This window comes from Aulonocara stuartgranti (genome assembly GCF_965226115.1).
Source record: "Aulonocara stuartgranti genome assembly, chromosome: 11".
In the NCBI taxonomy this organism is placed as follows: domain Eukaryota; kingdom Metazoa; phylum Chordata; class Actinopteri; order Cichliformes; family Cichlidae; genus Aulonocara; species Aulonocara stuartgranti.
Genome location: NC_138947.1, coordinates 31,646,730 through 31,661,181, shown reverse-complemented (window position 1 = coordinate 31,661,181; position 14,452 = coordinate 31,646,730). Strand labels below are relative to the sequence as shown.

The 14,452-nt window shown below is 44.0% G+C and overlaps 3 protein-coding genes and 1 long non-coding RNA gene across 5 annotated transcripts in view; 3 read left to right on the top strand and 1 right to left on the bottom strand.

Annotated features, from left to right (window-relative positions):
• LOC309717043 (sialic acid-binding Ig-like lectin 14) overlaps positions 1–14,452 on the bottom strand; it is a 287,651-nt gene that overhangs the window by 181,135 nt on the left and 92,064 nt on the right. The gene's annotated exons all lie outside the window — the stretch shown is intronic.
• Positions 1–14,452, top strand: part of LOC309717046 — a 104,997-nt gene that overhangs the window by 25,955 nt on the left and 64,590 nt on the right. The gene's annotated exons all lie outside the window — the stretch shown is intronic.
• On the top strand, positions 2,533–7,087 carry LOC309717340 (uncharacterized protein). The gene is given in 5 exon segments (XM_082551851.1): positions 2,533–3,075; positions 3,780–3,923; positions 3,926–4,093; positions 4,753–5,178; positions 5,286–7,087. Coding segments are annotated over 4 exon segments (1,530 nt in total). The 5' UTR covers positions 2,533–3,075; positions 3,780–3,838; the 3' UTR covers positions 6,137–7,087.
• On the top strand, positions 7,318–13,259 carry LOC309717147 (uncharacterized protein). 2 transcript variants are annotated; one of them, XM_082551469.1, is made up of 3 exons: positions 7,318–7,785; positions 8,050–11,243; positions 11,406–13,259. In XM_082551469.1, the coding sequence occupies exons 1-3, from the start codon at positions 7,392–7,394 to the stop codon at positions 11,604–11,606; spliced, it is 3,789 nt and encodes a 1,262-aa protein (XP_082407595.1). In that variant the 5' UTR covers positions 7,318–7,391; the 3' UTR covers positions 11,607–13,259. The 2 variants fall into 2 exon arrangements, with proteins under 2 accessions (XP_082407595.1, XP_082407594.1); XM_082551468.1 differs by having other exon boundaries at positions 7,319–7,785; positions 8,050–13,259.

Here is a 14,452-nt window from a genome sequence, read left to right as displayed (position 1 = left end):
ATGATGACAGAAAAATGTTATAGCACTGCCTTTAGTAGCCTCATACAGCTCCTACTGTTTCCTCCTCATGTCCTTACCAGCCATGTCTGCACAATGTTATATCATGAGTAATATTTTTTTAAATCCAGCTAAATAAAACACACACATGCACGCACAGTGACATTTTAGACCTTCTTCAGAATACTGTATATACTATGGGCATCCTTACATTATTATTTATTACTAGAGCTACAATAATAAAGCAAAGAGGAGGGGGAAGTAATAAATATGAAATAATGTATTTATGATGATTCCATTTGTTTCACTATCCACTCTGTGCAGGGCAAAGCTTATTACATTTTTAAACTGTAGAGATACAATCATTTTACTGCTGTAAAATCCAACTTTTGTCTTATTTAAAATATAAATCTAATATAATCTGCTTCTTAATGTATGTTCTTTAAAATACAGCGTGTGTTTTTTAATATATTATAATTATAATTATTATTATGTGGACATGCATATTAGATCGTTTTTTAGTGAAATATAATCCCTCCAGAAAGGCAGGAAAAGCCCGGAAACTTACTTTAAAACTAAATATGTTCCCTAAAACGGTGACAGAGCTACAGACCCATGACAGCCTTACACAGGTAGCCAGCAGCTATGACCAGCACTACTTGTGCAGTTAATAAAAGGACAGGTAATGTTTGTCGCGCTGTTGCACACACAGCACGCTCGTTTGTTTCAGTTCGTCAGTTGCAACAAGACAGCTTACCAACGTGTACGTAATAAGCTAATACTCCTGGGTGCTACACACTACAGTGTACGCTGTACACCTACTTACTGGGTTTGTCGCATCAGTCTGTGTCTCTGAGTTAACTTGTGTTTCTCCTACAGCTCCGGACCGCAAAAAATGCGCGTGCTCTTTGTGAGCTCGTTCCCGGCTCGTAACCAGCGCGTTCTGCCGTCGAGGGCGATCATTGGTTAAATGTGATCATGTGACTGATGCAAGCCAGATCCTTTTAGATTAGATTAGATTAGATAGAACTTTATTAATCCCTCGGGTGGGTTCCTCTGGGAAATTCGATTTCCAAAAAAGCACAGCACCGACAGAAGTTACAGAGTTACAGAATATTATATATATATATATATATATATATATATATATATATATATATATATATATATATATATATATATATATATATATATATATAACACCCAGCACGCCCCTGCGGGCGGTTTATCCTTCAAGCTCGGGTCCTCTACCAGAGGCCTGGGAGCTTGAGGGTCCTGCGCAGTATCTTAGCTGTTCCCAGGACTGCGCTCTTCTGGACAGAGATCTCCGATGTTGTTCCCGGGATCTGCTGGAGCCACTCGCCTATCTTGGGAGTCACCGCACCTAGTGCTCCGATTACCACGGGGACCACCGTTACCTTCACCCTCCACATCCTCTCGAGCTCTTCTCTGAGCCCTTGGTATTTCTCCAGCTTCTCGTGTTCCTTCTTCCTGATATTGCTGTCATTCGGAACCGCTACATCGATCACTACGGCCGTCTTCTTCTGTTTGTCTACCACCACTATGTCCGGTTGGTTAGCCACCACCATTTTGTCCGTCTGTATCTGGAAGTCCCACAGGATCTTAGCTCGGTCATTCTCCACCACCCTTGGGGGCATCTCCCATTTTGACCTCGGGACTTCCAGGTTATACTCCGCACAGATGTTCCTGTACACTATGCCGGCCACTTGGTTATGGCGTTCCATGTATGCCTTGCCTGCTAGCATCTTGCACCCTGCTGTTATGTGCTGGATTGTCTCTGGGGCATCTTTACACAGCCTGCACCTGGGGTCTTGCCTGGTGTGATAGACCCCAGCCTCTATGGATCTTGTGCTCAGAGCTTGTTCTTGTGCTGCCATGATTAGTGCCTCTGTGCTGTCTTTCAGTCCAGCTTTGTCCAGCCACTGGTAGGATTTCTGGATATCAGCCACCTCCTCTATCTGCCGGTGGTACATACCGTGCAGGGCTCTGTCCTTCCATGATGGTTCCTCGTCTCCCTCCTCTTTCTTGGGTTTCTGCTGCCTGAGGTATTCACTGAGCACTCGGTCAGTTGGGGCCATCTTCCCAATGTATTCTTGGATGTTCGTTGTCTCATCCTGGACTGTGGTGCTGACACTCACCAGTGTCATATATATATATATATATATATATATATATATATATATATATATATATATATATATATATATATATATATATATATATATATATATACACACACACACATATATATAAATACAGAGACAATATAAATAAAATATACGAAGGGGATAAATAGAATAAATAGGAATAAAAATAAAAATACAAGTGAATTGCACATTTCAAGTATTGAGTCTATTGCACCGTTGACTATTTAGCAAAACTATGATTAATAGTTAAATATTATTGTTGAGGGGCACAGACAGGACTCCGCACGCACACACACATAAAAAAAATAAATAAATAAATAAAATTTTTTTTAAAGTTGCCTCAACAAAAGGGCACTTTGGGCACTCATCAGGAAAGGGGCGGGTGCTGAAGCCCCTCTAGCCCCCCCCCCTCTGCACGTCCCTGCTTAAATACACTGAGTTGCTGCTATGTGATTGGCTAATTTGACATGTGCGTTAATCAGAAGGTGAACAGGTTAACCTAATGAAGTGGCAGGAGAAAACAAAATAGCTTAAAACAAAATAGAAAGGGCAATCACAATAACAAAGTGTAATATATAAAACTGTTCGTACTTTCAGAACTGAGAGTTTTCGGGAGTTTATAAAAATATCATGAACGACACAAAGCAGAAAACAACAGAGACGTTTTATTAATAAAAGTAAAATTAAAAACCCTCCAAGTCATCTGTATACTGTGTGACATCGCGATGTGCCTGTCCATCATCGTTAAACGGATGAATTGATAGCTCTTCAGCTGATTGGTCCTGAGCTTGCACCTTCAATGACGTCAACAACAAGCGACTGTCCTCGGTCTGTTTGTCGGCTGCTGAGCTAACAGCTGCACCGATTGTGTTTTGGTTTGCTTTTGCCTCCCATGTGCCCTTATCATGAGGTAAGAAACACAACAGCGTCAGCTTTCCAATCGCGTCGGCTAGCTTGTCAGTGGGAGTTCCGACAGAGCTGCCGCTCCACCTGAAGCTGCGGTAGCCTGTTAGCTTAACAACTAGCTCCATCCCAAGACCAGCACCTAATGTATGCGGAATGCGCAACCATTGCGGATGTGGTGCAGAAAGAAATGCGCATCGATGCGACATATCGCAGACGTGGAGATTACAGGGGGAAAGCAAACGTAGCCGTTCTGGTTCTCGACATAGTTGTAAGCAGCATTTTTTGATGGATTTCAGACCTGGGAGGCGATCCTCTGCCCTGATGTTTCGACTCGGTGTTAAACAAGTGGACGTTTAGATACAGCACTCAGCCTTCTTCTGGTGTTTTACACACTGCACTTAGGTTTGCATTAACATGTCAGTACTGGTGGAAATGATAGAAATGGATTTTAGAGGTTGGAGCTAGCGATCAATCAGACAATGTTATTTTGTATCTCTCTACAACAATGATTTAAGCAGCTTTAATAAATGTGCTAAAGCGGGTTTAAGACTGCTTTAACTTTACGTTTCCTGAGAACCACCTCCCCCTCGCACTTTTAGTGTGTGGCAGCTGTACCCTTAAAAGGTTGATAGTTATGTGTACACAGAAGAGTTGTATTGTCTTCAGCAGTAGGTTCACCTCTGCTTTGAACTTTTGTTAATGGGGCAGAAGCTGTCAGTATCAGAATTGGCCCGCCAGTCAGTTCTGCTGTAAATCAGGTCTGATCCATGACTGAGTACTACGAGGAGGGGGGGCTGCTGTACGAGCAATCACCTCCCATGCACATCAAAGTGGAGTCTCCGGAGGGACCCTTTGGGGGGGAGCCTCAGAGAACGGCTTCCCCCGGGAGGATGAGGATTCGGAGGGCAGCTGCGACCAGAGCAGCGGATTACCCGGAGGACTCCCCTTCAACGTTGTGGTGGTGCATCCAAACATCATGGCACCTGGCATGTCCTCAGATGACCTTTTGTCCATTGAACAAAGTAAGCATATTTGTAACAGCAGAGATTCCTGAGGCACTCTATTGGTCTGAATTATAAAGATATTGATTAAAAGTTGTAAAAATATAAAAGAACTGGAGCAATAGAGCAAAAAAAAAAGAAAAAAAAAAAGAAAATACAAGCTACTGTTGATCAGATGAAGACTGGGTCGTTGTTTTGTTTTTTATCTGCAGTTGTTTTATATTTTGGCAACTTTTATTAACTATCTTTATAATTCCAACAAACAGGAGTCTGTTTGCTTTTATGCTGTTGATTTGCCCTGCTGATGAGCACCTGTTTAGAGTAATTCTAAACATGTGCATGGCACATGGAAAACGGAGTTCTTTCTTTTTATCTTTTTTGTAAACCAGCCTTACTCCTAAAGGAAATCCTTGTGAAATTATTGTCACCCTTAGTCAGCAAAATCATCTGGATTATGCAAAAAATACTTTTTATTATTGTTAGAAAATGTGTAGCTACATTTTAGTGATGGAAGAAAATTCTGATGTCACAGGGCTCAGAGGTTTGCCAAGAGTTGTTGTACTTGCCCATGTTGTTGTTTAGCACAGTTAAAATAAGACTGCTAAAGCTCTTGACACTTATATTTATATATTTATTTTTTTCTTTCCCATTTGGCTTTCCTCTCAATTTTCTCTTGACAGACCGAGCTATGTCAGCTGCACTGGCTGCTGGCGGCGCAGGAAAAAGAAAGAGTCGCTTCAGCGGAGCGGAGCTTGAAGTGCTGGTGTCCGAAGTTACTCGGTGCGAAGGAGAACTCTTTGGTCCGGCAGGGAGGCTCCGGCGACGTGAAAGAGAGCGCATCTGGGCAGGGATCCTGGAGAGAGTAAATGCTGTTTCCAGAGTCCCGCGAACCCTTAGAGAGGTGAAGAAGCGCTGGGATGACTTAAAGAGGCGCAATGGGGGCAGACTGGCGGATGCCCGCCACCGCAGCTGTTACCTGCCATCTAGCAGAGGGACCTCAATGCTCGGGCGTCCTTCTCAGCCAAGCCCCAGGCTTCAGCAAGCCAGACAGAAGCAAAGCACCAGACCAAAGCCCAGTTTTCCATGCTTCGCTGACTCTGATACAGGTAAACTGTTGTCTGAGAACTGGGTTTCTTTTTAGATTTTTAAATGCAACTAATTTCAACAATGCTTGTGTCCATTTTTATTAATAAATTAACTAATTTATTTTCAGGTGTAGGAATGGAAGGATCAGAGAGAGATTGTTTGGAGAAAGATGAGGACAATCTTGAGCGTGACAGAGACATAGGAGAACCTGAGTGTGAACCTGTAGAGAACAGTATGGAGGACAAACTGGGATTAGGCCTTGGTCTGGGAATAGGACCACCCCCTCCATCAGAACGATGGCTGCCACCTTCTCCTCTCTACAGTGCTCCTTTCCTCAATGGTAGCCCGCAACCCAGCAGTCCTCAGCCATCCCTTGGAGCACAGCAGGGTCCTCTTGAAGCCCCTCTACGGAGTTCCTGGCTCGAAGATGAGCTACGAGGGTTGGGGGAAGCTGCAATTCAGCTTGGAAATCGGGTAGAAAAGAGTCTGCGGGAGTTTGGCGAAGGTTTCAGACAGGACATGAGAACACTTGTCACTTCACAAGAGGCATTAGCAGTCAGTCTACAACAAAACAATGTCCTCTTGCAAAGGCTCTTAGGAGTGCTTGAGGCCCAGCAGCAACCACAGCCACAGCAACATCGTGTACAAGCGCACCAATCACAAACACCTCAGCAGCACTTACAGCCACAGCCAGTTCAGCAGCAGCTGCAGCACACAGAATCACAACAACAGCAAATCGAAACACCACAGCAGTCACAGCTACAGCAGTCACAACAACATCAAACACAAATACAGCAGCAACCACAGGTCAGCCAGCATTCAAATAACCAGTCATCTGTAGCTGTTGTACCTGCACCATCATCCCCGGACATGCACGAGTGCACTTTTTCCTCCGATCCACCCACAGACACAAATGGAAGTATGCAGCGACCACGGCGAGGAAGAGCTGTTGACCACAGACGCAGGAGACGGCGCTGAGGAGAATGTATTCAGAAACTCTATAAACTGCATACCATCTGTATTTGATGTTTCAAAATGTGACAAACAAATGATGCTCTTTTTCTACTGACAGTATTTCAGTAACAATAGTTGTTTGGAGTGCTATGCCGTACTCTGGATCCATCTCGCACTTAGGTTTGTATTCAGACAGGACTGAAGCAGATATGAAAATTAGACACTTGAGATCATAGGTGGCCTTAACATTAGATTGGTTTCTCAGACATGTGTACATACTCATGTTCTAAAAGACTCTTAAAAACAGTGACTCTGTTGAGTGGCAACTTCACTCGTGGACTTTAAGAACTCAGAAAAATGACATACTGTAGGCAGTGATGTTCAATATGCATGTCTCTGTACATGGTTTGCAGCAGAGCTGCAAAGCTCAATGATGCTCTTACTAGTTCAGTACTGACTCAGCTCTCCTGATACACTAACCATGTTGTCATAAAGTACCTGTAACCTGCTGTTATTACCATATATTGTAGCTATACAGCCATTGTAATTATCTGCTAATGTATGCTTGTGCTTTTCAACAGTTTTATGGTACATAATTTTCCAACTTTGGTTGGACAATAAAGCTAGACTGTGTTCTGTTCAGTGCGTTTTGAGACAAAAATGATGTATTCAGAAGAACCGAGACTTTTTGGGATATATTTAAAAACAAAAAAGACACCATGACAAATACATCACAGTATGTTTTGGGTTTAAAATCCTATGTTTATGGTTGAATTTAAAAGCATACATAAGTATGTAGGAGCTATTTATGGTAATCTTGCATGCAGTGACATGGATGTATTTGTAAATAGTTGCAAAGAAACAGATTATTGCCATCACTTAAGTAGTTTTGCACAGGCTATATTTTGTAGATAGCTACTGTTCTGATGAAATGTAACTAAACTTAATAAAAGACAGACATGGACTCCAAATAAACCCAGCCAATCACTTGTGGATTTGTCACCGCATATAAAAATAATAATAATAAAATATCAGGGCTAATGTTGAAAAGTTAAGCTGATTTGATACAATTGTCAAGTGTTTATAAAAACAACTCCAAAACAGTAGTAAAGAGGAAACGCGTGATTTAACGTTTCAAAATATATTTACCGAAACGATGAAGTGAACCGTGCTGAGCGTAATTACCGTTTTATTTTGAAAGTTTCGACCGGAAATTTGATTCCTGACTAGCATGATCCTTGTGTGCTCTGGTCTGGACAAGGGGGTGCATGGGTGAAACATGGCCGCCGCAGACCCAGCGAAGTCTCCCAAACGGCAGAAAATAGCCGAGGAGGAGGTGGAAACATGTGGGGAGAAAACCGAGGCGGTGGAGTCGGGGTGCAGTGCACGGCAGAAAGATGAGAATACGTGTAATAAAACCGGGGGTAGCCCCAACGATGAGCAGAGAGCTGATGTTGGCAGCGACGGCGGCGGTTGTGTTGCCAGCCATTCGGAGGTTACTGTCGAGTCCGGTGCTGGAGCCGACAAAACGACATGCATTTTACCGGAGGACCTGAGAGCGGCTGAAAAAATGGCCGAGGCCAGTGGCAGTGACCAGCGTCCATTCGACTGGTCCGAGACTGAAGATGACGGCAAAGAAGCACAGACGCACGCGGAGGAAAACGATAAGTGTGGTATGCTAACATTGTTGATGTATTTTACCGTTAGCTTTAGCCTCCGGGGCTAACCTGAGCTGTAGCTCTCACTGCTGGTTCTGTTCTGCACTGTGAGTTCTGCTGACATTATTGACCACAGCACTCCGAAGCATCAACCCTGCACCGCTGCTTGTTAAAGACGCTCATGATGCATATGCTAGGGTGCTGCATGCAGTTTGTCAGACTGTTTGTTTTTTAACTTGTTACTGTGCTGTTGTTTTTGTGTTTTTTTTTCTCTTGCAGACCTCAACAGTGTCTGTGAGGATGCTGAAGAGGTGCAGCAGGACAAGCGTGTTGACAGTGACATTGCCACAAATGCAGAAGAGCCACATGTGGAGGAGAAGAGCGCAGTTAAACCACAGAATAAGGATTTTGTGGGCGAAGTGGACGGCATAGAGGATGTGGTTGAAGACGATGAGGAGGCAGACCGAGGAGTGGATACTGATTTGACTGCTAAGCAGAAAAAGTGCCGCTTGGTCTGCAAAGAGTGCGGGAAGAGGTTCACCCGCCGCGAGACGTTCAACCTCCACCGGCACTTTCACGCGCATGAGGATGAGCTCACGCCCCTCACCTGCAAAGAATGCGGCCTTACCTTTCAGCACCGCAGCAGCCTCATCAAACACCGAAACGAACACAGGGAGAGTGAGGAGCCGCAGCTCATCACTCCAAAAAAGGAGGTGCAAACGATGGAGGAGGGCATTTTTCAGTGCGCAGAGTGTGAGAGGATATTCTCCACAGTCAGCCAGCTGAGGGACCACAACTGCAGCAATACAGTAGAAAAGCCTTACCACTGCCCCCTGTGCCGCCAGGATTTCCAGTTTAAGGTCTCCGTCACTAAGCACATGATGACCCACTCTCATGAGAGCGCCTTTACGTGCCAAGAGTGCAGTCAAACTTTCCCAAACACTACAGCCCTGCGCTTCCACCAGAGGTGTCACGCCGCCCTAAAGCCCTATGAATGCCCCGAATGCGGCATGGTTTTTAAACACTACTCCGTCATGGAAGACCATCGTCGCAAGCACACCGACAACAGCCGCTCTCACCTGTGCAACATCTGCGGTAAGACTTTCAAGTACAGCAGCCTCCTTCATCAGCATCAGTATCTGCACACAGGGCAGAAGCCCTTCCGCTGCCCCGAATGTGGGAAAAAATTTGCTTTTGCCCAGAACATGAAGGCGCACTGCCGCCAGCATAGACTGCGTGAAACCAACTCCTGTAGTGCACAGACCAGTAAGCAGGCCCCTGCTGCCGAACAGGAGGAGGTAAGAGGGCCGGGAAAGGAGAACGCACACCAGAGCGAGGAACCAAAACGCACATTTAACTGCCCCCTTTGTCCCCAGACATACTGTGCACCAGCTAACCTGAGAGCCCACATGCTCATTCATGAAGCAGAGTATGAAAAGCTGGAGAGATCACCTCGACTCCCAAAGGATGTGAACAAGTACTGGGATAAGGGACACACCTGCCCACACTGTCCGTCCATTTATCGGGACGAGTCCAGTTTAAATGTGCATCTTTTAAGTGTCCACAAGTCTGTTTCACAGTATTTAGAAAGACTGGCTGCTCCACCTAAAAAGCAATTCACTCCATTAACCAGTGATAATGTGCAGGTGAAGTGGAAAAGCGAAAGCATAAGTGTTAAGTCATACAAGTGTTCAGAGTGCGGAAAAACTTTCCGCCACCGTTCAGTGTTGGAACTGCATATGCGCATACATTCCAAGGACAAGCCTTACCAGTGTAAAGTGTGCGGCAAGGGCTTTAGATTCAGTAGCTATTTACAGCAGCATCTCATCATTCACACAGGCAAGAAGCCATACAAATGTTCAGACTGTGGGAAGGACTTTGCCTTCCTGCAGAACATGAGAACGCATCAAAAGCTGCATCAGGAAAAACCCTTCCGCTGCACCAGCTGCCGCAAAGGCTACAGCGACGAGATCCAGCTGCAGCACCACATGTTGTCACATAACGGTGACAAACCTCACAAGTGTGACCAGTGTGACAAAAGCTTCGGGTTAGCTTATCTGCTCCGTGATCACATGAACACCCACACAGGAGAGAGACCTCATCGCTGTGAAGAGTGTCACAAAACCTTTTCGTGGTTTAGTAGCCTGCTGGTACACCAGAAGATCCACGCTCGTAAGCGGCAGAGTTTCAGCCAGTACAGTTCTTTCCCAATGAGCTCTAGGATGAGGGGGCGGGGGAGGAGGGGTGGGAGGCCAGTGTGGGGATTTTCTAGACCTTTAGGAGGCTCAGGGATGACTACTCCTCAGCAGCTTTCTTATCCGGTTTCGGTAGTGAGAGACGCTGAGCTCCACAGGAGGGCAGTACAGCCGCCATCTTCCATGCATGCATCTCGCATGGATTTACAGAGCAGGCAGCAAAAGGAGCAGTGGCTGTCCGAGCTACACCCTCAGCCAGTGCAGTGGAAGGTAGATGGTGGGGAAGTAATGCCTGTTCCATCATCGCAGCACCAACATGGAGCCCCACAGCAGACACAGTTTGACAGCTCAGTGCTACAGCAGCACCATCGGACAAGTTCATCCTGGGCAGATATTCCTCTGATAAGTCAGTCAGGCTCCACGTCTGTTCAGAGTTTAGATTCGGCACACACAAAAGACGGCACGTCTTCTGTTGCCGCCTCTCACCTGGTGTCCGTGCCAAAAAAATCCAGCCCGTCAGCAGTGAACGAGATGGTGCAGCACAGGCAGCACAAGCCTGTTTCCTGGAGCAGCACTCCCACTTCTACAGTGCTAGCTTCCACAAGTTCTGTGCAACACGAATTTTCTGTTCCCTCCTCCTACATAGACGGAGCAGCTCTGTGGAGTGTCAGGCCTACTCCACTAGTAAATTCACAGGGCTCACCAAGTAAGCTCGGGCAAGAGCTTCAGCTGCCAAGATGGTCAGTTATCCCAGTGTCCTCACAAAAGGAGCCGTCAACACCTCCTAAGAAGGAGGACAGAGTGTGGGACTTGAGTAATCCTCAATTAATACCTTCGACTGTTAGCCAGCCAGAGAAGCCATGGAACGGCTGTGAGCCGCAAAAGCCATGGGCTTCTGGCTTAGCAGGTGCATCCACCTCAGCTCAAATAGACCAAAGCAGTGCTATGCCAATTTCCAGTCCCGTCTCTCATGGGGCCAGCAGCACCTTATGGGACATACAAACACCACCAGGAATTCCAAAGACTATAAACTCCACGGAGAAGTTAGTAAATAATCAAGATTTTCAGCTGCAGCAAAAGCAGGCGTCATCTGGCTGGGCCAATGTACAGACAGCAACACAGAAGGTTCCCATTTCCATTCAGTACGAGCCTCATCGTTTTGGACAGGGCATGGGAACACCAGTATGGGGCTTCCAAAACAACCCAGTGGGTCCTCAAACCCTGCTTTCTGGGCAACTCAAACCAGGGAATGGACCGGAGCTGCAGCAACAACCAATGGTAACAGGCACTCAAATAATCATAAATCAGCCTTCTCCTTTTTTCTCACCTCCACTTGCTCCGCTCCCTCCTCTTGCTTTGCCTGGCCCTCACCCTCTTCACTCTGTCGCAGTTGGTGCACTTCCAAGACCTCCACACCCAAATATTTTTTTCACACCACAGGCGGTCATGAGCGAGAGGCCACACATGCCACAGACCCTGTCCCTACCTCAACTTGCCCCGCGGACAGAAACTCACAAACTTGGATCTCGTTTGCCTTTTGCCCCTGAACGGCTTCTCCAGTGCATGATATGCGGGTGCTCTCTTCCTCGGGAGCTGGATCTACAAATGCATTACTTGCAACATGCACAAGGAGAGATTTGACATTTCTACTCTAGCAACAAGACTTAGTTTTAGTTTTTTGTTTGTTTTTGTAATAATTTTATTATTTGGTGGAACCTCATTTATCACACATGGATGAGCATCAGCAAAAAGATGGGGAAGGTGAAACATGGTTTAGCCTGTACACTTGTTACACATTTTAAGTCTTTTGGCTTCAGATTAGATTGCACAGTCAGGGTGTGTTTTGACATGAAGGGTGTGTACACGTGCCATTCAAAGTGTTTTGCTGTCTTTTAAAATGCATATCCCAGGTGCACAAAAAGTTATTTACAAAGAAATAGAACTGACTTAAGTCAGCACAAACAAATATCTATATACAAAACACAGTCTGCATGTTACCCTCTCTGTAACAGCTCACTGGAAAGAAAGCAAAAGCAACAGGTGGGCCCTGACCGCCTTCTCTTATACCCCATATCAGTCTCGGTCCACTGTTCTTCTTTTTCTTGCAGCAAATCCATGAGTACAGGCAAGTCCATCCCCAGATGTTTGTCCAGATTAATGAGGTTCTACTGTAAGGTCTACATTTCATTTATTGCCAATGACCTTTAGATTTAGATAATATTAGTACTTTTCTAGTTCCGGTCATATGTCCTGAATCATTTGTACTGTGTTTCTTCATGTACAGTATACTGTGTGCCTTTTTATGAGTACAGTCTGCATGTCTGCTGTCTTTGGTATCCTAGGCCTAGTTTGTGCTTATTAAGGTAGACTCAACAATGTGACCTCCCTCCCAAAATGCAGAGCAACTGTTTCAAAGATACTGTAAAGAAATGTGTGTTTTTGCTTTTGGAGAAGTGAGGGGGATTGTTGTGCTCACAGATTAGATTTGTCAGAACATAACAAGGAAAAAAAACTGTACACATACAGTATAATCCTCTTAGGGAGCACTTGTGATCACAGGGCCACTGGCCTGGTCCAAATATGCGACGAGTAAAACGCAAAACCATTTCTAATATGTAATTGTGATTTCACAGTAAGAGTTTTCTGTAACTGCAACACTTGGGGTGGCCATTGGGGATGGGGCAAATTGGCACCTTTACACAATTAATGACTGCTGACCAATAGCTCATTTTGTAAGAAATGTTAGACTTATGTGATGTTTTGTCATTAACATTTTTTTTTTTTACAGTGGCAAGAAAGGAAAATAATTGGTTACATAATTTTTTGCTTCAATTGGTCCAGTCTGCATCTCTTACCAGAATAAGTATTTCGGATTGGAATGTACCCACGTTTGTAAAAATTAATTCCACTTTTTAGTGCGTAAATGTTTTGTTTTTGTTTTTTTGTGAATAATGAATGATCTCATTCCGTAACAGTAGATCTAGGTGAGTACATCATCACATCTCCTTCCGTTATGAAAATGGGCATTAGATTAGCTCTGGTGGCCCGCCAAGTGACTGACAATATTCATTACTGCTATCTGCTGTAGAAATAAACAAATGGTTCATATGTAAAAATAAAATGGAAAAAAAAAAGCCACAAAAAGAAGGAAAAGCAAAACAACTTCCTGTGCATTTCAACATTCATCGATTCAGAAACGTGCCCTTCTACCTCTATCCACTGTTTTAGCATGGAAGATTTTTCCCATGATGTCTACATATTGGATTAAAATAAAAACCTGCCTTTGATTATAAACTTGTGTGGTGCAGTACTTCACAGTTAGCATAAACCAGCATTAGCACTTGGACATTGCTATTATAGGGAACTCCTTAACCTTAATATGACAGGGTAGGATCAATTTTGAACATGTGTTATCAGATTTATTTTTCCTCCCCAGGAATTAGGTCACTGAATAATGGAAAGCTGTATGGGTTTGTGCATAACCCATGAAAATATGTTTTGCATTATAGGCTTTATTTATTGTGATTTTCTATGTTTAGTCATTACGTAATCTTTTTCACAGTTTAGAGACCCGGAGTAGCAAGATTTACTACTTGTAGGAGCCTTTAAATAGATATTTAATGCCGAATGAGACGATGAAAATGACTCTGTGAATGATGGGTTAACTCCTTCAATGAATAAACATATTAACTTATTTGGAGAAAAAACCCCCAGATAAAACGTGTATGAGAAACAAAGTCATGAAACATATTCCTGTATGAATTATTTAAAATGTGTTGATCTCTTGAGGACTGATGCAGTAAGAAAAAAGTTACAATGTTCTGTCGTGGAAATTGGCCAGGTGGTGGAGTTAAACTCAGTACCTTCTTGCTGTGAGGCAACTGTTTCAAACCACCTCACCACCATGCTGCCCTAAGCTTCAGTTCCACCAGTCAGTAGTGAAGTGCCAGAGTAAATGCCGTAAATAAACCAATGTATAAGAGCACTGGATAAACAGATTAAAAACCACGCTGAGATGACGTGATTAGTATGAGAATTAAAGAGATACTTTTAGTTTCTTATCAGCCATTCACATACTCTTGTTTAGTGGTGTGATTTTTGGGGGGTTGGACAGGGTTAGTGTCCAAGTTTGACAGTGTAATGAAATCTTCATATACCAAATACTTTTCTAGATTATTTTTTTTTTAGAAGTTCAATCTGCCCACTTTCAAGCTTTTTCATTTTACATTGAAATTGCAATTTTTGAACATAATTATATCTCAAAAACCATTAACAATTAAAAGCCTGAAAATTTCCGTGGTCTTTGGAGAGGAGCCTCCAAAGACCACAGAAAGGGCAATGTGCATGCTTACAAAGTGGGTGTCAAAAATGTAAAATATTTACCAAAATTACTCTCCCAAAGAAAACTAGCATAACATCTAGAAACTTAACCATGCTTTGTTTATTTGGTGCAACTTGTCATATTTGCTTAATGCAGCATAAAAATT

Bases quoted from the DNA above. Each gene is read 5' to 3' on its own strand.
- LOC309717147 (XM_082551468.1), top strand. From the start codon at position 7,392: ATGGCCGCCGCAGACCCAGCGAAGTCTCCCAAACGGCAGAAAATAGCC. The intron at 7,786-8,049 runs GTATGCTAACAT...TTTCTCTTGCAG, and splicing joins GGAGGAAAACGATAAGTGTG to ACCTCAACAGTGTCTGTGAG.